The sequence below is a fragment of the Oncorhynchus tshawytscha genome, linkage group LG09 (genome assembly GCF_018296145.1).
Source record: "Oncorhynchus tshawytscha isolate Ot180627B linkage group LG09, Otsh_v2.0, whole genome shotgun sequence".
Lineage (NCBI taxonomy): Eukaryota > Metazoa > Chordata > Actinopteri > Salmoniformes > Salmonidae > Oncorhynchus > Oncorhynchus tshawytscha.
In genome coordinates, this window is record NC_056437.1 from 20,863,894 (window position 1) to 20,888,675 (window position 24,782).

A 24,782-nucleotide genomic window follows, 5' to 3' on the forward strand; every position below is an offset into this window, starting at 1 on the left:
ATTGCTCTGTGCAGTGCAGGCCTTACTCCTCCTCTCATAAGAAACAGAGACATAGGCGGACATTAAAACACACACAGTTTATCTGCCTACCTATTACATATACAGTCCAATGCCATGTGGGTGATCTGATCTTAGTGTCCAGTACTGGGATGACATCTCAACAGCTATAGATTCCACTCCACGCTGGAATGGAATGACATAAGCAACACCATAATAAGACATGGGGGTAGAGATAGCAACACCATAATAAGACATGGGGGTAGAGATAGCAACACCATAATAAGACATGGGGTAGAGATAGCAACACCATAATAAGACATGGGGGTAGAGATAGCAACACCATAATAAGACATGGGGGTAGATATAGCAACACCATAATAAGACATGGGGGTAGAGATAGCAACACCATAATAAGACATGGGGGTAGATATAGCAACACCATAATAAGACATGGGGGTAGAGATAGCAACACCATAATAAGACATGGGGTAGATATAGCAACACCATAATAAGACATGGGGGTAGAGATAGCAACACCATAATAAGACATGGGGGTAGAGATAGCAACACCATAATAAGACATGGGGGTAGATATAGCAACACCATAATAAGACATGGGGGTAGATATAGCAACACCATAATAAGACATGGGGGTAGAGATAGCAACACCATAATAAGACATGGGGGTAGATATAAGACATGGGGGTAAAAGATATAGCAACACACCATAATAAGACATGGGGGTAGAGATAGCAACACCATAATAAGACATGGGGGTAGAGATAGCAACACCATAATAAGACATGGGGGTAGATATAGCAACACCATAATAAGACATGGGGGTAGAGATAGCAACACCATAATAAGACATGGGGGTAGAGATAGCAACACCATAATAAGACATGGGGGGTAGATATAAGCAACACCATAATAAGACATGGGGGGGTAGAGATAGCAACACCATAATAAGACATGGGGGTAGAGATAGCAACACCATAATAAGACATGGGGGTAGATATAGCAACACCATAATAAGACATGGGGGTAGAGATAGCAACACCATAATAAGACATGGGGGTAGATATAGCAACAAATTGTATTGGTTACATAAACATATTGAGCAGATATTATTGCAGGTGTAGCAAAATGCGTGTAAATAAATGCTTGTTCACCCTATGTATTACATGTCCCTGCTAAAGGGTAAACCAAGATTGAGAGAGGAAAGAGGTGTGTGGGGGGGGTGGAGGGATGGAGAGATAGAGAGAGAGAGAGAGAGAGAGAAGAGGAAAACATACACTGTGCTAGTGTGCTGATCCTCGTCTAACCTACAGTAAACAGTGAGCAGACATGTAAATCAATCTCGCCGTCGTTTAGCCTGCAGGAGAAACAAGAGTTCTGTACCCTCCTCCCTCTGTGACTGGATTAATGATCCATAAACTCAATGGATGTGGTCATTGAATGAAAGCTGAGCTGATGTTACCTAAAAAGGAGTGTTGTAGCAGGAGAATTCACAGATTAGTGACACCGACACTCAGACACCAAGAATACTGTACTGTTCCCTTTCTCTGCTAATCACGAATGGAACACTTACTTTGACAGCATAGTTGTCAACATCATATTCAGTTGCATACAGTTATTCAGTACACACTGTACAGTGCATTTGGAAAGTATTCAGACCCATTTTTCCACATTTTGTTACGCCTTATTCTAAAATGTAATAAATATATGTTTTTCCTCATCAATCTACACACAATACCCCATAATGACAAAAGCGAAAACGGGTTTTAGAAATGTTTGCAAATGTATTAAACCTTTAAAACAGAACTACCTGATTTACAGTATTCAGACCCTTCGCTAACAGACTGTCACGTTCTGACCATCGTTCTTGTGTGTTTTCCTTGTTTTAGTGTTGGTCAGGACGCGAGCTGGGTGGGCATTCTATGTTGTGTGTCTAGTTTGTCTGTTTCTGTGTCTGGCCTGATATGGTTCTCAATCAGAGGCAGGTGTTAGTCATTGTCTCTGATTGGGAACCATATTTAGGTAGCTTGTTTTGTGTTGGGGTTTGTGGGTGATTATTTCCGTGTCTGTGTTTGTTTCACCACACAGGACTGTTTTCGGTTTTCACATTTATTGTTTTGTATATTTGTAGTGTTTTCTCGGTATTCGTCTTTATTAAAGATGTTTAACCCTAACCACGCTGCGTTTTGGTCCGCCTCTCCTTCCCAGGAAGAAAGTCGTTACACAGACTCAAAATTGAGCTCAGGTGCATCCTGTTTCCATTCATCACCCTTGAGATATTTCTACAACTTGATTGGAATCCACCTGTGGTAAATTAAATTGATTGGATAATTTGGAAAGGTCCCACAGTTGATAGTGCATGTCAGAGCAAAAGCAAGCAAGAATTGTGCGTCGAGTGCAGAGACAGGATTGTATCAAAGCACAGATCTGGGGATGGGTACCAAAAAATGTCTGCAGCATTGAAGGTCACCAAGAACACAGTGGCCTCCATAATTCTTAAATGAATAAAGTTTGGAACCACCAAGACTCTTCTTAGAGCTAGCCGTCTGACCAAAAAAATCGGGGGAAAAGGGCCTTGGTCAGGGAGGTGACCAAGAACCCGATAGTCACTGACAGAGCTCCAAAGTTCCACTGTGGAGGTGGGAGAACCTTCCAGAAGGACAACCATCTCTGCAGCACTCCACCAATCAGGCCTTTATGGTAGAGTGGCCAGACGGAAGCCACTCCCCAGTAAAAGACATATGACAGCCCACTTGGAGTTTGCCAAAAGGCACCTAAAGGACTCTCAGACTATGAGAAACAAGATTATCTGGTCTGATGAAACCAAGATTGAACTCTTTGGCCTGAATGCCAAGCGTCACATCACATCTGGAGGAAATCTGGCACCATCCCTACAGTGAAGCATGGTGGTGGCAGCATCATGCTGTGGGTATGTTTTTCAGCGGCAGGGACTGGGAGACTAGTCAGGATTGAGGGACAGATGAATGGCGCAAAGTACAGAGAGATCCTTAATGAAAACCTGCTCCAGAGTGCTCAGGACCTCAGACTGGGGAGAACTTTTACCTTCCGACAGGACAACAACCCTAAGCACACGGCCAAAACAAAGCAGGAGTGGTTTCGGGACAAGTCTCTGAATGTCCTTGAGTGGCCCAGCCAGAGCCTGGACATGAACCCTGAAAACAGCTGTGCAGCGACGCTCCCCATCCAACCTGACAGAGCTTGAGAGGATCCGCAAAGAAGAATGGAAGAAACTGCCCAAATACCGGTGTGCCAAGCTTGTAGCGTCATACCCACGAAGACTCGAGGCTGAAATCGCTGCCAAAGGTCCTTCAACAAAGTACTGAGTAACAGGTCGGAATATTCATGTCATATTTCAGTGTTTTTTTATACATTTGCAACAATTTCAAGAAATCTTATTTATCTTCATCATTATGAGGTATTGTGTGTACATTGATGAGGAACATTTTATTTAATACATTTTTGAATAAGGCTTTAACGTAACAAAATGTGGAAAAGTCAAGGGGTCTGAAAACTTTCTGAATGCACTGTACATACCATATTCAGTTACATACATGCTAAACACACACTAATACAGTCATTTCCTGGTCTAACGCTACGACTTCTGGACATCATCTCAGACCAGACATCAGCTCACATTTCAACTAGAGAGCTCAACTCATAACTCGAAATGGGACCATTTTTGTCCACCGTGAAGTTTAATTTAAAAGAAGACTTTCCATTTCACATCCCCATCCATATATATTTCACATGACGATGCAGATGATGTAAACGTGTCTTTACTCCACATCTGATACAGACTCAATGATCAGAATCCCTTTTAAAGGCCCAATGCAGCCGTTTTTATCTCAATATCAAATCATTTCAGGGTAACAATTAAGTATCTTACTGTGATTGTTTTCAATTAAAATGGTCAAAAAAAAACAAAAATAGTTTCTCAGCAAAGAGAAATTTCTGAAGCAAAAAGTTTGCTAGGACTATCTGGGAGGGGAAAACTGAGTAGGGAGAGGAAAACTGAAAACTAGCTGTTATTGGCAGAGGTTTGGAACTCGCTTTCTTATTGGTCTATCAACTAATTTACCGTCTGGCAGGTGAAAACTCCATCCCACCAAAACAGGCTGAAATTTCAGACGGCCTTTTCAAACAGCTCTTACACTAAAATGACATTATCATAATTTTCACAATTTCACAGTATTATTCCAACCTCATAATTTGGAAATATACTGTATATAAAAACACAGGAAAATCACATTTTTGACTGCACTGGGATTTTAAGGAATAACTCCAAACGCTGTGGTTGTGTAATAACCCCGTAGCGTCACCATGCTCCATTCCATCTCTGTTTGATTTATTACTCAGGTTCCTCCTCCTGCTTTGTACTGTGTTATTACAAAGCCAAAGCTATGTCCTGGTTCTATTGAGATCACAGAGACAAGCTACAACATCTCCCTGTCAACCTCCTAACTCTAATGAAAACATATAATGTGGCCAGTAGAACATCTGAATTCAACAAACTACAGGCACAGTAGCTAGCAGACTACAGGCTACTCAAATGTCAAACCGATGCTGTAATTAAGCTAGCCACTTCCAATTGTAGTCCTAAAATCGAGTGTGATAGGTGTGTGTGAACGATGTCAAGCCCTCATTGGCTGTCAGATTACAGAACCAAAACAGTCCATCAGGAAAGCAACAGACAGTGTTCTGGTTAGAATGTAGTCCACCCTGCCCTATTACGGGTTCATTATGCCTTAATTACACACAATATAACTAAAACACTATCCATCATAACAGTACAATGCCTTTTTATCATCACAAACATAACAAAGGCAAATATGCACCCTAACCAATTATGTCTCATTAGCCCTCAAGAGTCCTGAAGAACAATCGACTAGTCTGCTGCAGTCTCAGGCACTATGTTATCTTTAAATTGTGTTTTTCTTGCAGTCTATTAATAGAGAACCTACTGGAGCCGTGGCTAGACTGTTGACAGACGTTGTAGTAGAGAAGTAGAAAAAGGGCTTGTTTGCCAAAATCTCACACTTTCCCTTTAAAAGCGTTTCAAGGCAGAAATATATATTTGTGGGAGTGGCAGCAACAATTTAGCATCGGCGGGGCTAAATGAGTATACAGACAGACGTTTCCACACGAGTGCCTTGTAATGGGTGACTTTCCTACTGTACTGTATGTACAGCCAGTCAGTCAAAGTGGTTCCAAAATGTTGCACTGACAGATCTGGACATCTGACTTCTATTCTGGTACTGAATATGTTGACTGATGATATAAACATGCTTAAACTTTGTTTTACCAATCAAACAGCTATAAAGAGGTGGTTGTAACAAGCTCCCCATTGGATACAGTCTTGGCAAAGGGGTCAAAAACAAAGGCAAACAGATTACAGCTGTAGTCACAACAGCTAGGATGGAATGGGCCTTTGGTATGATAACTGTTGTTCAGCACTTACAGCTAGTCTGTCTCTAGGCGGACCAGAGCGAGAGAGCAATGGGAGAGAGACAGGCTTGTCAGTTTTGTGTAGAGAAAGGGCCCATCAGTGGAATTACAGACAACGTTAAGGTACCAGCAGCCAGCATTATGTTTGTTTTAAATAGTTGACTTACACTAACATTCCTCAGCTGAGAGCGAGAGAAGATTGGGCTGGGTAACAGAGGGTTCAAAGAGAGAGAGTCAGTCCTGTCTGAGAGGAAAGGAAAGGGGGCCAGAGAGTTTTGACGTAGGATGATTGTGAAGGTCACTTCTAGTAACTTTTTAAAAGGACATTTTAATCCAAAACGCATGAAAATGTAATTATGACACGATCTGAAACAAAATTGATGTGTGCCACTGCATTATTGGGAAATTAATCAATCAATCAAATGTATTTATTAAGACCTTTTTCATCAGCCGATGTCACAAAGTGCTATACAGAAACCCAGCCCAAAACCGCAAACAGCAAGCAATACAGATGTAGACGCATGGTGGCTAGGAAAAACTCCCTAGAATGGCAGGAACCTAGGAAGAAACCTAGAAAGGAACCAGGCTCTGAGGAGTGTCCACATACTTTTGGCAATGTAATGATGAGGAGCAAGCGGTGGCTCTTTGCCCATGGCTCTTACAGTCGAGACCAAAAGTTTTGAGAATGACACAAATATTAATTTTCACAAAGTCTGCTGCCTCAGTTTGTATGATGGCAATTTGCATATACTCCAGAATATTATGAAGAGTGATCAGATGAATGGCATTTAATTGCAAAGTCCCTATTTGCCATGCAAATGAACTGAATCCCCAGAAGAAAAAAAACATTTTCACTGCATTTCAGCCCTGCCACAAAAGGACCAGCTGACATCATGTCAGTGATTCTCTCGTTAACACAGGTGTGAGTGTTGACGAGGACAAGGCTGGAGATCACTCTGTCATGCTGATTGAGTTCAAATAACAGACTGGAAGCTTCAAAAGGAGGGTGGTGCTTGGAATCATTGTTCTTCCTCTGTCAACCATGGTTACCTGCAAGGAAACACGTGCCGTCATCATTGCTTTGCACAAAAAGGGCTTCACAGGCAAGGATATTGCTGCCAGTAAGATTGCACCTAAATCAACCATTTATCGGATCATCAAGAACTTCAAGGAAAGCGGTTCAATTGTTGTGACGAAGGCCGCCCAAGAAAGTCCAGCAAGTACCATCTCCTAAAGTTGATTCAGCTGCGGGATCGGGGCCCTACCAGTACAGAGCTTGCTCAGGAATGGCAGCAGGCAGGTGTGAGTGCATCTGCACACACAGTGAGGCAAAGACTTTTGGAGGATGGCCTGGTGTCAAGAAGGGCAGCAAAGAAGCCACTTCTCTCCAGGAAAAACATCAGGGACAGACTGATATTCTGCAAAAGGTACAGGGATTGGACTGCTGAGGACTGGGGTAAAGTCATTTTCTCTGATGAATCCCCTTTCCGATTGTTTGGGGCATCCGGAAAAAAGCTTGTCCGGAGAAGACAAGGTGAACGCTACCATCAGTCCTGTGTCATGCCAACAGTAAAGCATCCTGAGACCATTCATGTGTGGGGTTGCTTCTCAGCCAAGGGAGTGGGCTCACTCACAATTTTGCCTAAGAACACAGCCATGAATAAAGAATGATACCAACACATCCTCCGAGAGCAACTTCTCACAATCATCCAGGAACAGTTTGGTGACGAACAATGCCTTTTCCAGCATGATGGAGCACCTTGCCTTAATCCCATTGAGAACTTGTGGTCAATCCTCAAGAGGCAGGTGGACAAACAAAAACCCACAAATTCTGACAAACTCTAAGCATTGATTATGCAAGAATGCTCACCCGCGAAGTGGTAGGCCACACAAGCTCACAGAGCGGGAGCCGAGTGCTGAAGGGTGTAGCGCATAAAAATCATCTGTCCTCGGTTGCCACACTCACTACTGAGTTCCAAACTGCCTCTGGAAGCAATGTCAGCACAATAACTGTTCGTTGGGAGCTTCATTAAATGGGTGTCCATGGTCGAGCGGCCAAACACCAGCCTAAGATAACCATGTGCAATGCCAAGTGTCGGCTGGAGTGGTGTAAAGCTCGCCGCCTTTGTATTCTGGAGCTGTGGAAACACGTTCTCTGGAGTGATGAATCACGATTCCCCATCTGGAAGTCCGACAGACCAATCTGGTTTTGGCGGATGCCAGGAGAATGCTACACGTGTCTGCCCCAATGCGTGTCAACTGTAAAGTTTGGTGGAGGGGGAATAATGGTCTGGGCTGTTTTTCATGGTTCGGGCTAGGCCCCTTAGTTCCAGTAAAGGGAAATATTAACACTACAGCATACAATGACATTCTAGACAACTCTGTGATCCCAACTTTGTGGCAACAGTTTGAGGAAGTCCCTTTCCTGTTTCAGCATGACAATGCCCCATGCACAAAGCAAGGTACATACAGAAAGAATTTGTCGAGATCGGTGTGGAAGAACTTTACAAGCCTGCACAGAACTCTGACCTCAACCCTATCGAATAGGCCTAATCGCCCAATATCAGTGCCCGACCTCACTAATGCTCTTGTGACTGAATGGAAGCATGTCCCCGCAGCAATGTTCCAACATCTAGTAGAAAGCCTTCCCAGAAGAGTGGAGGCTGTTATAGGAGCAGAGGGAGGACCAACTCCATATTAATGCACATGATTTTGGAATGAGATGTTCGACGAGCAGTTGTTCACATACTTTTGGCTATGTAGTGTACGTTGTAATTTATCACTCAGATCTTAAAAGGAGAGTGTGAGATTTGGTCAATTAAGCCATTTTTCTACTTACCCACAGTCAGATGAACTCATGGATGCCATTTTTAGTTTGACTGGTTGCAGAGAAATAAAAACGCTATGCATCGGCTTAATTGCAAAAATCTCACACTGTCCTTTTAAAAGTTCTTCTAGGCAACAATTTTGTAGCGGCAGGGCTAAGTGAATAAAGAGGAAACACTGAATCCCTCTCACTTCAACATGTCTGTCCCAACATCTGGTGAAATAGAAGAGAGAGCCTTGGTATGTTGGATGAAACATTCAGAGTTTTTCCTTTGCTTTTCAAGAAAGAGGGCCAACAGAAGACGATACCAAGACAGCTAAACCAATCATCATCAAGCCTTTTCTTTCCCTAATACATACCACTTTTAGAGTAAAACCTCATCTTCATCTGTGGGACACAAAGGGAACGCTGTCCCCCTACCTCGTACATATTTTGAAACATGGATGTATCAACTTCACACCAGCTCTCCAAAAGAAACAGTAGCAGTTTCAAGCTGCGTATGTTGGCCCCTGCCGCTGCTCTTTGTCAAAATGACATTTCCAGTCAGTGGGCTGTGTGTGGACCAGCACATACAGACCAGGGCCCATTCCTCCTGGTCCTCATGTCTGGAGGCAGGCCTGGAAACATGACACATTGATGCCACCACGTGTCTCTGATCATGTGATGGTGGAAATATATCCCAGGAATGTCACTCTCTGACCAATGAAGTGTACACTGGTCACGATGGAAAAATGACAGGGCCGTTTTTTCAATTGTCACATACACCGGATAGGTGCAGTGAAATGTGTGGTTTTACAGGGTCAGCCATAGTAAAGTGGTACCTCTGGAGAAAATTAGGGTTAAGTGCCTTGCTCAAGGGCACATAAACAGATTTTGACCTGTCCACTCAGATATTCGGAGCAAAGCCCTTTCGGTTACTGTCCCAACGCTCTTACCACTAGGCTACCTGCCGCCCAAAGCTTGTGGCTTTGCTCACCGATCCTGTGGTGTTAGTTCTGACCAGTGACTTAATACAAGCCTTTTCATTCAGGTCATGATGCTCACAGGAGATACACTGTGGAAAAGTTACCAAATAACACATAACAATAACCCACAGAAGAACTACAAATACATCTTTCACAGTGGCTGAACCTGGTGGTTTTATTGCCGTTCACGGCTCTGTAACATTGGTTTTGACACTGAAACATTATGAGTGCTGTTGTGTTCCAGAGGCTTACTTTATTTTTACTGTCGGAGACCACATGTTCTAACTTCACGATTTTAAAGAGTAAATTAGCCATTGTTTTCACTGAGAACACATGACATATCTAGTTCTAGTGTGTAAGCCAGGTAACAAAAGAAAATGAGTTACTTCTTATCGTCTCCTAACGTTTAACTGCCAAGTCGATTGTGGTTAATGGAGTAAGGAAGGAGTCTGTTTTGTATTTATTCAGACAGTCCCATTCTTCTATGTCCACATGCAAAGATTGAAATGAAATGTTGTTTCTCTAGGAGTCTCTGGGAGATTACATACTAGAGTTGCAGCATAATTCAAAAATACTTATTTTCAAATGGATGGTTGTTAAAAACCTATTGTTTCATACACACAGTATATATAAGGGTCTTTCTATAAACGCGGGTACCACTGAGGAGTTCCTACACTGGACAACTTGTTCCAGCTGTTGACAAGTCATTGATAATACTTTTTTTCATGTCATTCCATTAAGATATAAGGGGGACATAGCTACATATATTCAAGAACATTCACGTGTTGAACCCTTTCTTACGGTTGGTGTCTTGACGGATTGGTCAAAAATCTTCTGAGATAAAACATACATTTTATGTCCTTGCATTATGGAAGTGTAAGTTGTCATTTTATCATATATTAAGCGTTAATCAGGTAAATTCGACATTGAACTTGAACCCTGTAAGAATCCTGGATCTAGCTGTCACACCCTGATCTGTTTCACTTGACTTGTGCTTGTCTCCACCCCCCACCAGGAGTCTCATTTCCCCCATTATCCCCTGTGCACTTATACCTGTGTTTTCTGTTTGTCTGTGCCAGTTTGTCTTGTCAAGTCTTACCAGCGTGTGTTCCTGGTTTCCAGTAGCTTTAGTTTCTGTTTTCTGGTCTTCCTGGTTCTGACCGTTCTTCCTGTCCTGACCCTGCCTGCCGTTCTGTCCCTGATTGACACTGCCTTGGATTACTGACCTCTGCCTACCTTTGACCTGACATTTGCCTGCCCCCTGTTTTGTAATAAACATCTGCGATTCTAACTAGTCTGCCTCCTGTGTCTGCATCTGTGTCTTATCCTGAGTCGTGTTACTAGCTGCGAGACAGTTTTTTGTATAGATCTCAGAAATGCAGTGTAACTATGTAACATTTCGTATCTCCTTATGTGGAGTGAAAACTGTTTTCATGGGCACACAAATCCCAAAATAATCTAAGTGATTTCGAAATCAAATGCATTAACTGAAAGAGTCACCTTCCCTTGACAATTAAAACCTAAGTTGATACTGTCATTAAAGTGGTTCTAAAATAATTATGTATAATACTGGATGCGCATTTGGTGTCGAGCTGTTTAATTGCACCGTGGTATTTTCATCACTTGATCCAGGAAGGAATTTTCCTTGCTGGAAAAAAGTTGTTCACGAGGAATGTCCAGAATGTTTTGGTGTTTCATTTGTTATGCCGGTGAAGACAGTTGGACCTGGATCCACGTTAGATCTAATATCCCCAGCGAATACTGATGTTTATCATCTGTTGTTGTCAGCTTGATTTACAGCTGGGTCTTGTTAGATTAACAGAGAAAACATCAAGGTAATGAGTTCATGTTTTCATTTGTTTTTGTGCCTCGGATTATACACCAAGTCTACACCCACCGCTATTCCTATTCATTATTCTGGATATAATGACAACACATTACGTAGCCTAGTGGGCTTATTGACGACATGATCTGATAATGAAATAACATGACAAATACATTTTGTTTTCCATGTTACACCTGCAATTCTAAACAATATAAGGCGCTTGAAGTAGCCTATTGAACTTGAATTTGGAGCTCAGAAATTCAAGTACTGGAACAGGTCTACCTTTCTTCAATTAGGTGCTTGGAAATTCCTTGTAATTATTGTAGCTGATTTATAAGGTCTCATGCTCCCTTATAATTATTAGTGATTTCTTTCTTATCAGATTTTGTGAGAGATGTGGCCACTTTCATTTCTTGCTGCTTCAATTGAAGGGTGTTGCTCTACTCTGTTGCAGTAAAACCACATGCGGTTATTGTGAGTACAACAACATCTAATGTTGGCTTCAACTTTGCTTTCCATACAAATCATTCAATTACAAAAATAACCAGGTTTTTGGTTGCTGTTTTTGTTGAGATTCAAATGGTGATGGTGAGATTAACACTATCGCTATTCATGGACATAGGCTTCATTATTGTGTGTGCCTGTGTCGGCCATATAGGCTACAGAAAAATCGGCATGCATGCACCCAATATATTTAGTCTGGCAATGTCCACATTACTCTCACATATTTTAGAATTTAAAAATAATGTGAATATCAATGCATTCTCAAGGCCAAATATTAGGCCCTATATGTACAATTATATAAATTATACAATTGTATAACATTGAGGTCCTTGAAAATTACAATGAAGTGCTTGAAAAAGTCCCTGAAAGTTATTGAATTTGACTTGCCAATGTCTGTATGAATCCTGCTTAAAGGATGTATAGTCCTAGACCTATGTTGTTGTATAGCTGGAGTTATGGGCCAATTTGCATATTTTCACTTTCATTCCTTTAAGTACACGTGGAACTACATTTTTGTTTCAAAACATTTTGAAATGTTGATCCCAATGTCACACATCGGACCCATTATTTATAGAAAAAGATATTTCAGAGGTGTGATATCATATGCCAATCTACCCCCCCATTAAACTTTCAGCCAGACTATTACTGTCAGGGCCCACCCCTGCTACTCTCCCTTTTTCTTTCACACTAAGCCAGAGTAGTGTCTGTCTGTCTGTCTGTCTGTCTGTCTGTCTGTCTGTCTGTCTGTCTGTCTGTCTGTCTGTCTGTCTGTCTGTCTGTCTGTCTGTCTGTCTGTCTGTCTGTCTGTCTGTCTGTCTGTCCATCACATCCACCTTCAGAGTAGTGTCTGTCTGTCTGTCTGTCCATCACATCCACCTTCAGAGTAGTGTCTGTCTGTCTGTCGTCACATCCACCTCCAGAGTAGTGTCTGTCTGTCTGTCTGTCTGTCTGTAGTGTCTGTCTGTCTGTCTGTCTGTCTGTCTGTCTGTCCACTGTCAGAGTAGTGTCTGTCTGTCCATCACATCCACCTCCAGAGTCTGTGTCTGTCTGTCTGTCTGTCTGTCTGTCTGTCTGTCTTCTCTGTCTGTCTGTCTGTCTGTCTGTCTGTCTGTCCATCACATCCACCTCCAGAGTAGTGTCAGTCTGTCTGTCACATCCACCTCCAGAGTAGTGTCAGTCTGTCTGTCACATCCACCTCCAGAGTAGTGTCAGTCTGTCTGTCACATCCACCTCCAGAGTAGTGTCTGTCTGTCCATCACATCCACCTCCAGAGTAGTGTCAGTCTGTCTGTCACATCCACCTCCAAAGTAGTGTCAGTCTGTCTGTCACATCCACCTCCAGAGTAGTGTCAGTCTGTCTGTCACATCCACCTCCAGAGTAGTGTCAGTCTGTCTGTCACATCCACCTCCAGAGTAGTGTCAGTCTGTCTGTCACATCCACCTCCAGAGTAGTGTCAGTCTGTCTGTCACATCCACCTCCAGAGTAGTGTCTGTCTGTCCATCACATCCACCTCCAGGTTTCTCCCTCTATTGCCCTCCCCATCCCTCCCTCTCTTTCTAATGCTGAGAGATTGCAATAACAATCCCTCTCACTAATTCTCTCTCTCTCTCTTCCACTGATAGGAAGATCCATTATCTCCCAGGTGGTGGGTCACTGACCTGAGTGACTGACCATGTCCTTCAACATGTCCCTGGACTTGCCTGGACAATACAGGGCACAGGGTAGGGAAACCTGGTCCAGGGCACTGAGCTACTTCACATGAAGCACCGCCACCACCTGCCGGACCACTTAAAATGACTAGGGCCAGCTGAGCAGCTAGCTAGTACTCAGTGTGTCATGGACATTCTGTTAGACACGTCACAACGCTGTGTGCCTCCTGCAGGCTAAACTGGGCCACATGATCAAGGGTCCACACAGGCCCTTAGAACAGCCCTCAGTAAACGTTTATAAGCCTATAAATACCCCAGGAGAGAAGGAGAGCAGACTCTCTCAGGTCCTGCTTAGGGCCCATCAAGGACACCTCTCAGACAGTCGGCCTCTCAGTTGGACAGGCCATCTGCGATTTGGGACCGAGACTGACCGCCCTGCTACCTTGTAAAGACTTCAGGCAGTTCATAGCATCTAAGTAAAGATAGTTTATATCTAGTGCCCATTAAAAAAGAGTCCGAAAACAATGTCATTCTGAAAAGGAAGAAGCATGACCTACGGTGTGTACTTGTAGTGTAGAGATGCACTACAGTAGAGGTCTTCACAGATCCACCTGTACCCGAAATTTCGAGAACCGATTGTTGTTGGCCAATCATAAGTCATCAAAGCGGCAATAGGCTACAGTCATAGAGCCTCCGTGTGAGGCAAAAGTTAGGAGATATCTAATCAATGGAAGATGAAATTGAAATTACAAGTTAAAGGAGAAGGATAGGCTACAACGACCAAGAGCCAACAGGTAGGCTGCTACTTTATATTCTGAATGGAGTTGCTGTTGTTTGTAACTGTGTAGGTCGAGAGAGCACATGCAGCCTCAATTAGCCTAGCTAGCTTAACTAGCATCTCTTGACTTGATGCAGTCAAGACAGGTACCACATAATCATATTGGATGATAAATAACCTCGCTATAGCAGCTATTAGTCTACTATAGTGCAAGTCGGCTTGGTTGGTTGTTGTCTCTCGTCTCTCCCTCCCTCCTACCTTTTCCCGTGTCACTCGTTCACACTCACAGAAGCCGTCTCTCCCTCCTCTGGGAACTTCAATACAGAACCTAGGAGGCTCACGGTCTCACCCCTTTCCAAAGACTTACATAGTAATTATGACAACTTCCAGAGGATGTCCTCCAACCTCATTAAGCCCGGGTCCCTGGGTCTGAACCCCGCCCTGTGCAACTGGGTCCTGGACTTCCTGATGGGCTGCCCCCAGGTGGTGAAGGTAGGAAACAACATCTCCACTTCGCTAATCCTCAACACAGGGGCCCCACAAGGGTGCGTGCTCAGCACCCTCCTGTACTCCCTGTTCACATATGACTGCGTGGCCACGCACGCCTCCAACTCAATCATCAAGTTTGCAGACGACACAAACATAGTAGGCCTTATTACCAACAATGACGAGACAGCCTACAGGCAGGAGGTGAGGGCCCTGGCGGTATGGTGCCAGGAAAATAACCTCTCCCTCAACGTCAACAAAACAAAGGCGCTGATCGTGGACTTCAGAAAATAGCATAGGGAGCACGCCCCTATCCACATCGACAGGACATATTCCACAATAACGTCTGCTAAATATGTGTATGTGACCAATACAATTTGATTTGATTTGAACCTATCCAAGCTCTTCTTAGGGCTAGGCGTCCCGTCAGTGGGACACCTGTCTCCAATTTCCGGTGAAATTGGAGGGCGCGCAATTCAAATAAATCATCGTAAAAATTATGGATATTAAACATCAAGGTACATACAAGTGTCTTATCGGTTAAAAGCTTAAATTGTTGTTAATCTAACTGCATTGTCCGATTTACAATAGGCTTTACAGCGAAAGCATGCCATGCGATTGTTTGAGGACTGTTTGTTTGCACCCCACATCAACATATTTTTCAATCAGCACAGGCTTCATAAAATCACAAATAGCGATTAAATAATCACTTACTTTTTGAAAATCTTCCTCTGATTTGCAATCCACTGTGAAGGCCTCTACATTACAGTACAAATGCGGGAAAAGGGAAAATACATGTGCTTAGCATGTGTTTCTGTATCATTGTGTGTGTTGGGGCAGAGGCAGGGCAGGGTTATGTTGTTGAGTACGCCCTGGGTGGGTATAGAGTCATGTTTTCCCTCCCTGTCCTCATGTTATCTCTTGACATGTGCCGTGGGCATATGGAGAGATCAGACCAGTACAGACTGTTTCCACTGGGCCTATTGAAGCTGACTCCCTTAAAAGGACCCCAGCCAGCTGAACACAGCTACAGGGCGAGTGGCTGTGGATGTGTGTTCGTGTGGTTAGAACATGGGTGAAAACAAAGCCTTTTACAGACACAGAGTGATACTGTGGGTATCTCTGTCTGGGCGGCCAGGCCACCACCACCACCCAGTGATTATAGTCTCTTTAATTCTCTACAATGGCTCTGTTTATCCCCACTGCATGTATTCCATGAGCAAAAATTCCTCCAGATGTGAACATCCCGAGTGGCACAGTGGTCTAAGGCCCTGCATCTCAGTGCTAGGTGTGTCACTACAGACCCTGGTTCGATCCTGGGCTGTATCACAACTGGCTGTGATCGGGAGCACAATAGGGTGGCGCACAATTGGCCCAGTGTCGTCCGAATTAGGGGAGGGTTTGGCCGGGGTAGGCCTTCATTTGAAAATAAGAATCTGTTAACTGAATTGCCTAGTTAAATAAAGGTAAAATAAAACATTCAGTAGAGTACTGTATTACTCACAAAACAAACGCTTCTCTCTCACAATGTGCTTCTCAGAGGGAGTAAATCATATGTACTGTATTCCAAAACCTTTATGGACTTGGCATACCCTTTAAGAAGTCTAGAGCAGTATCAAAATTGAGAAATTAATGCCCATTAGACCCGGCCAGACATTCACTACGGGCATATAACTTCATTTTATGTACATTTATGGAATTGTCTGTGAAGTGGATAATCATATTGCTCAGTTCATACTTAGGCAGACTTTGGTTTTCACAAAGCAGCATTCTGAGAGAGTTGGACAATGCCCAAAGTTAGACAAACCCAATGCTGCCAAACCACTAAACTCAAAGCTGACATTTTGGATTTGCAGACACATTCTCAGAGGATTTCTTCCCACCTGATTTATTCCAATGTCTGCTGAAGTAGATATTTAAAGCTCTCAAGCACTGAAAATTCCATAAATAATGTATTTTGTGGCTCAGATATAATCCCTTTACTAATCTGTGTGTCTTACTGTAATTACAGGGACATTGTGGGGGTTTGTTATTTATCCTTATAGACCTAATTCAACTGTCTGAAAACAGAATATTGCATTTCAAAAGTTATGTTCATATTTAGTTGTGGCAGTTTACATGTCCAGATATGTCAGCAACATTAAACTTAATGAACCGATACAAGCATGAATACGACCACATTTATCTTCATAGTTCATATCTTTTGTTTTAGGATTCCTTCCAAGGAAACTCTCCAGAGCAATCTCCAAAACCAACATGGAGCTACAGCCAAAGCAAACTGTCTCAATCATCCACATCGGTAACACGTCTGAGGGGCAGAGTACTGAGCAAATACTGGCTAAAATACTGTACAAGACATCATAATACTGCTGTGCTATTGACAAAGGATAAATGGATAATTGTGGGTCATACACTGCAGAGCTGCATAGTCACTATCAATTCACAATCAGTGTTGGAGAGAATCTCCTCTTTCTCACAGCAACAACACAAACAGCATTACGGAGAGAATCCCAAACAGTGTATAACTACGGTGATGCAGCAGAGCAGCAGTTCACAACCATTCATCACCAGCAGTAGCAGAGTCCTTCTTCACACAGCAGGCCTGGCAGCACTCCTGCTTCTCTCCTATCCCAGCCCAGACCCAGACAAGACCCAGGCCAGAGACCCATGACCCAGACAAATGTTAAAGAACTGCAGGAGTTCCTGTCCTGGCCTCCGTAGACAGACAGGTTCATCTAGTGCTCTGGGACTGGGAGGAACGCCCAACCGAGTACAAACCCAGAGCCAGAGACATGTGGACTGGAGACCCAGTGTAAAGAGTCATCAGACTGAAGAGCAAAGCCTACACTTTTGTAGTCTTTGTAGTCTTCACAGAGTTTCTGGACATTTCTGGGGATAGTTAATACTGTGATTGTTATTTAGATATGTCAGATAAAATGGCATGAGAAGCACAAAGATAGAGTCAGAGGGAGATTGGCAGAGGCAATGAGCAGTCAAAGGGGACTTTGAGGTAAAAGCTGCCAAAGGAAAGGTTGTGTGGTTGAAAGCAGCGGTAAGTGTCATACTGAATATATAGCACAGGCCCTTTAATCACCATGGAGCCAGATGGCATAGTGAGCATGGCCCTTTAATCACCATGGAGCAAGAAGGCATAGTGAGCATGGCCCTTTAATCACCATAGAGCCAGATGGCATAGTGAGCATGGCCCTTTAATCACCATAGAGCCAGAAGGCATAGTGAGCATGGCCCTTTAATCACCATAGAGCCAGAAGGCATAGTGAGCATGGCCCTTTAATCACCATAGAGCCAGAAGGCATAGTGAGCATGGCCCTTTAATCACCATGGAGCCAGATGGCATGGAGCCAGATGGCATGGCATGGCCCTTTAATCACCATGGAGCCAGAAGGCATAGTGAGCATGGCCCTTTAATCACCATAGAGCCAGATGGCATAGTGAGCATGGCCCTTTAATCACCATGGATCCAGAAGGCATAGTGAGCATGGCCCTTTAATCACCATAGAGCCAGATGGCATAGTGAGCACGGCCCTTTAATCACCATGGATCCAGAAGGCATAGTGAGCATGGCCCTTTAATCACCATGGATCCAGAAGGCATAGTGAGCATGGCCCTTTAATCACCATAGAGCCAGATGGCATAGTGAGCACGGCCCTTTAATCACCATAGAGCCAGATGGCATAGTGAGCACGGCCCTTTAATCACCATGGATCCAGAAGGCATAGTGAGCATGGCCCTTTAATCACCATGGATCCAGAAGGCATAGTGAGCATGGCCCTTTAATCACCATAGAGCCAGATGGCATAGTGAGCACAGCCCTTTAATCACCATAGAGCCAGATGGCATAGTGAGCACGGCCCTTTAATCACCATGGATCCAGATGGCATAGTGAGCATGGCCCTTTATTCACCATGGATCCAGAAGGCATAGTGAGCATGGCCCTTTAATCACCATGGATCCAGAAGGCATAGTGAGCATGGCCCTTTAATCACCATGGATCCAGAAGGCATAGTGAGCATGGCCCTTTAATCACCATGGATCCAGATGGCATAGTGAGCATGGCCCTTTAATCACCATGGATCCAGAAGGCATAGTGAGCATGGCCCTTTAATCACCATGGAGCCAGATGGCATAGTGAGCATGGCCCTTTAATCACCATGGAGCCAGATGGCATAGTGAGCACGGCCCTTTAATCACCATAGAGCCAGATGGCATAGTGAGCAGATGGCATAGTGAGCACGGCCCTTTAATCACCATGGATCCAGATGGCATAGTGAGCATGGCCCTTTAATCACCATGGATCCAGAAGGCATAGTGAGCATGGCCCTTTAATCACCATGGAGCCAGATGGCATAGTGAGCATGGCCCTTTAATCACCATGGAGCCAGATGGCATAGTGAGCACGGCCCTTTAATCACCATAGAGCCAGATGGCATAGTGAGCATGGCCCTTTAATCACCATGGATCCAGAAGGCATAGTGAGCATGGCCCTTTAATCACCATAGATCCAGAAGGCAGATGGCATCACCAGTGAGGCAGCATGGCCCTTTAATCACCAGCCAGAGCCAGATGGCATAGTGAGCACGGCCCTTTAATCACCATAGAGCCAGAAGGCATAGTGAGCATGGCCCTTTAATCACCATGGATCCAGAAGGCATAGTGAGCACGGAGGATCCATGGCCCTTTAATCACCATGGATCCAGAAGGCATAGTGAGCACGGCCCTTTAATCACCATGGATCCAGAAGGCAAAGTGACCATGGCCCTTTAATCACCATAGAGCCAGAAGGCATAGTGAGCACGGCCCTTTAATCACCATGGATCCAGAAGGCATAGTGAGCACGGCCCTTTAATCACCATAGAGCCAGATGGCATAGTGAGCACGGCCCTTTAATCACCATCGATCCAGAAGGCATAGTGAGCACGGCCCTTTAATCACCATAGAGCCAGATGGCATAGTGAGCACGGCCCTTTAATCACCATGGATCCAGAAGGCATAGTGAGCATGGCCATTTAATCACCATGGATCCAGAAGGCATAGTGAGCATGGCCCTTTAATCACCATAGAGAACATGTGTGTGTGTGTGTGTGTGTGTGTGTATGAGAGAGAGAGAAACAGAGAGAACAACAGAAAGAGTGAGAGACAGAAAGGGTGAGACAGAAAGAGAGGGAGAGAGAGAGAGAGACTCACCCGTGAGATAGTGAGGGGCAGACAGAAGTCCTTTCCTCCCTGCAGTCTGAAGCCCCAGGGGGCGGGGCCACCCAGGGAGACGCTGTAGTTGCTGTTCATGATTCTCCTAGAGAAACAAAAACATATTGAGGCAAAACATTAATAAGCTGGACCTTTATAGGTTATAAAGAAGAAGACAAGGCACTCCAACACACCCATCTACAATATTCTAATATTGAATAAGAAACATAAAACCTCAGCAAAAACACACTAGTACCAGCTGTTCTCAGTGGGTCACTGAAGAGTAGGGCTGTGACAATACCTGCAACAATACCAGTGTTTCCATTGAAACATTTAAAACACGAAGAAGACTGAAGCAAAACGAAGCAAAACTCTTTGGTCCTTTACAAACCTGCTGTATGTACATTATTGTGTGCTATAGTTTTGGAAAATAAATAAATGTGACGTTTGTTTCCAACATTAGGGTTGTTTTCCTAAAGATGTTAAATCCGCTTTGTGTTTTGTTTCCTTTCTAACGAGTATAGTGATACTGGTATCATCCCGGCCCTACTGAAAAGGAGAACTACAAAGCCTAAAACATAGTCCACATCCGCTGAGACGTGATAGTCCAGCGTCCTGTTGTGACGTAGCTACACGGCTCTGAGACCACCATCCACAGGGAAGCACAGCCCTCTGCTCATCTCCCCACAATTCTCAAGTAGCGCGGCTCTGGGACACGTCCTCTATTCATTTGAATGAGTTGATAGTTTGAGACATTTCTTGAACTGCGCTGAGAATTTGTAAAGTATGAAAGACAATGGTCCAATATTCTAGAACATTGCTGTGCGTAAGCTTAAAACCAAAGTCTGCCAAGCTCCAAATATCTGCAGTGTCACAAAATCCTTCACTTAGCTGATTCCATGGAAGCCCGATGGGCTAAATGTTAGGGCTTCTGTTATAACAGTATTGTTATTAGTCTGTTAAATACTTTTTGAAAGATAACACATGGTTACAGTGCCTTCACAAAGTATTCATACCCCTTGGCTTATTCCACATTTTGTTGTGTTACAGTCTGAATTCAAAATTGATTAAATTGCCTGTAATTAGTGCCATTGAATTTTCCGTCTATCCTTAGCAGCCTCCCAGTCCCTGGCGTGAAAGGGTCCCCACAGCATGCTGCCATCAACATGCTTCACGGTAGGGATGGTGTTAGACAGGTGATGAGCTGTGCCTGGTTTACTCCAGACATAGAGCTATGCATTCAGGCCAAATAGTTACATTTGATGTCTCATCAGACCACAGACTTTTGCCTTATGCTCTCAGTCTTTCACGTGCCATTTTGCAAACTCCAGGCGTACTGTCATGTGCCTTTTTCCTCAGCAGTGGCTTCAGTCTGGCCACTCTCCCATAAAACCGAGATTGGTGACGTGCTGTAGATACTGTTGTCCTTCTAGCAGGTTCCCCCAACTCAGCCATGGAACTCTGCAGTTCTGTCAGAGTGGCCATTGGGCTCATGGGCACCCCCCTGACCATAAATTGGCCACAGATGGACTCTAATCAAGTTGTAGTGACATCTCAAGGATGATCAAAGGAAAGTGGATGCCCCTGAGCTCAATTTGGAGTATCATATCTAAGGGGTGTGAATACTTACAGTACCAGTCAAAAGTTTGGACACACCTACTCATTCAAGGGTTTTTCTTCATTTTTACTATTTTCTGTCACGACTTCCGCCGAAGTTGGCTCTCCTGCCTGTTGGGGTGGTGCTCGGCGGTCGTCGTCACCGTCCTACTAGCCACTACCGATCCCTTTTTCGTTTGTCTGTTGGTTTTGTCTTATTAGTTTCACCTGTGTGTATTTTAGTTTAATTAGTGTTCTTATATATAGTAGGTTGTCCCGCCCTTGTTTTGTGCGGGATTGTTTTTGTTACTCTGTTGTATGGTGGTTTTTTCGTGTGGTTATTCTCCGGACTATTTTGGTCCTGTGTTTGGGCTGGTCTATTGTATGCGCCCTGTGTGTTGGCGTGACCGTTTTTGGGGGTACTGTCACGTTCTGACCTTTATTTCCTTTGTTTTGTATTTATTTAGTATGGTCAGGGCGTGAGTTGGGTGGGCAGTCTATGTTTGTTTTTCTAGGTTTTGGGGTTTGGCCTAGTATGGTTCTCAATCAGAGGCAGGTGTCATTAGTTGTCTCTGATTGAGAATCATACTTAGGTAGCCTGGGTTTCACTGTGTGTTTGTGGGTGGTTGTTCCTGTCTCTGTGTTTGCACCAGATAGGACTGTTTAGGTTTTCGCACATTTATTGTTTTGTTAGTTATTTCATGTCTAGTTCCTTTATTAAAGAACATGAATAACCACCACGCTGCATTTTGGTCCGCTTCTCCTTCACCACAGGAAAACCCTTACATGACCTAACTACTATACACCCAGGAAGTGGCACAGCTACTACACACCCAGGAATTGACATAGCTACTACACACCCAGGAAGTGACAAAGGGATGAGAGGGACAAACATAGAGGGTGAGGCCAGACCTAAGATGGTGGACAAATGAAGATGTCTTACTCAGGCTGTTTACCATTGCAAAAAATTGTCACAGTTCCCGTGTGCTTAAGGGGTGGCTCCCTCAGACACCAATGCGATAGCAGCTTGGTCTGGTCTGCTTAGTTCATTGACTGTATATGAACCAGAAAAAAATAGGTAGTGGGATGTCCCGCTTCCTCTTCCGCCTCTGTCTAGACCACACATAAACAAACGCAAACAGTAAATAAGAGATATGAAACAAAACAAAAACAATCTAGCGGAAGATATTGCTTAATTCATGCCTGTCATTATAATCGACAGCACCAGGCCTCTTTAACGTCTTTCAACTGATAGGCCTCTGTACGGTCTATTAGGTGTTTTTGCTATAAAAAAGTGTTTCATAACCGCCAGCTCATCTCTGGGTTTAAAGCTAGGCTGTGGTGATTAATGTATTGTACAGTCGTGGTCAAAAGTTTTGAGAATGACACATATATTAATTTTCACAAAGTCTGCTGCCTCAGTTTGTATGATGGCAATTTGCATATACTCCAGAATGTTATGACGAGTGATCAGATGAATTGCAATTAATTGCAAAGTCCCTATTTGCCATGCAAATTAACTGAATCCCAAAAAATCATTTCCACTGCATTTCAGCCCTGCCACAAAAGGACCAGCTGACATCATGTCAGTGATTCTCTCGTTAACACAGGTGTGAGTGTTGACGAGGATAAGGCTGGAGATCACTCTGTCATGCTGATTGAGTTCAAATAACAGACTGGAAGCTTCAAAAGGAGGGTGGTGCTTGGAATCATTGTTCTTCCTCTGTCAACCATCGTTACCTGCAAGGAAACACGTGCCGTCATCATTGCTTTGCACAAAAAGGGCTTCACAGGCAAGGATATTGCTGCCAGTAAGATTGCACCTGAATCAACCATTTATCAGATCATCAAGAACTTCAAGAAGAGCTGTTCAATTGTTGTGAAGAAGGCTTCAGGGTGCCCAAGAAAGTCCAGCAAGCGCCAAGATCGTCTCCTAGTTGATTCAGCTGTGGGATCGGGCCCTACCAGAACAAAGCTTGCTCAGGAATGGCAGCAGACAGGTGTGAGTGCATCTGCACACACAGTGAGGCGAAGACTTTTGGAGGATGGCCTGGTGTCAAGAAGGACAGCAAAGAAGCCACTTCTCTCCAGGAAAAACATCAGGGACAGACTGATATTCTGCAAAAGGTACAGGGATTGGACTGCTGAGGACTGGGGTAAAGTCATTTTCTCTGATGAATCCCCTTTCTGATTGTTTGGGGCATCCGGACAAAAGCTTGCCCGGAGAAGACAAGGTGAACGCTACCATCAGTCCTGTGTCATGCCAACAGTAAAGCATCATAAGACCATTCATGTGTGGGGTTGCTTCTCAGCCAAGGGAGTGGGCTCACTCACAATTTTGCCTAAGAACACAGCCATGAAAAAAGAATGGTTCCAACACATCCTCCGGGAGCAACTTCTCCCAACCATCCAGGAACAGTTTGGTGACGACAATGTCTTTTCCAGTATGATGGATTACCTTTCCATAAGGCTAAAGTGATAACTATGTGGCTCGGGGAACAAAACATCGATATTTTGGGTCCTTAGCCAGGAAACTCCCCAGACCTTAATCCCATTGAGAACTTGTGGTCAATCCTCAAGAGGCAGGTGGACAAATAAAAACCCACAAATTCTGACAAACTCCAAGTATTGATTATGCAAGAATGGGCTGCCATCAGTAAGGATGTGGCCTAGAAGTTAATTGCCAGCATGTCAGGGCGGATTGCAGAGGTCTTGAAAAAGAAGGGTTAACACTGCAAATACTGACTCTGCATCAACTTCATGTAATTGTCAATAAAAGCTTTTCACAGTTATGAAATGCTTGTAATTATACTTCAGTATTCCATAGTATTCCATCTGACAAAAATATCTATAAAGACACTGAAGCAGCAAACTTTGTGGAAATTAATATTTGTGTCATTCTCAAAACTTTTGGCCACGACTGTACAGTGATTACCAACTATATCCATCAACTAGTGAATCCCCAGTGTGAATGCTGACATGTCTTCAGACTTATCTGTCTATAGGGTTTAGAAATGTAGGCTGGTGATGGGGCTGATGCCACTGTGCTTGGTGAGGACAGAGCCAGAGGCACACCCTAGAAGTCCAGGGACGCATTGGAACCTTGTGAGGAGAGAGTAGCAGAGCCAGGCAGAGCCAGAGACACACCCTAGAAGACCAGGGACGCGTTGGAACCTTGTGAGGAGAGAGTAGCAGGGCCAGGCAGAGCCAGAGACACACCCTGGAATAGCAGGGATGCGTTGGAACCTTGTGAGGAGAGAGTAGCAGAGCCAGGCAGATCCAGAGACACACCCTAGAAGACAAGGGACGCGTTGGAACCTTGTGAGGAGAGAGTAGCAGAGCCAGAGACACACCCTAGAAGACCAGGGACGTGTTGGAACCAGCCAGCCAGGCAGAGCCAGAGACACACCCTAGAAGACCAGGGACGCATTGGAACCTTGTGAGGAGAGAGTAGCAGGGCCAG

At 44.1% G+C, this 24,782-nt stretch overlaps 1 protein-coding gene across 1 annotated transcript in view; it reads right to left on the reverse strand.

The window, feature by feature from the left end:
- The window catches only part of LOC112257540 (PDZ and LIM domain protein 5), a 131,781-nt gene that overhangs the window by 101,868 nt on the left and 5,131 nt on the right, over window positions 1-24,782 (reverse strand). Inside the window, 1 exon segment of the mRNA XM_042326672.1 lies at window positions 19,724-19,829. Within this exon segment, the coding sequence (XP_042182606.1) occupies window positions 19,724-19,822 (99 nt within the window). The 5' untranslated portion in view covers window positions 19,823-19,829.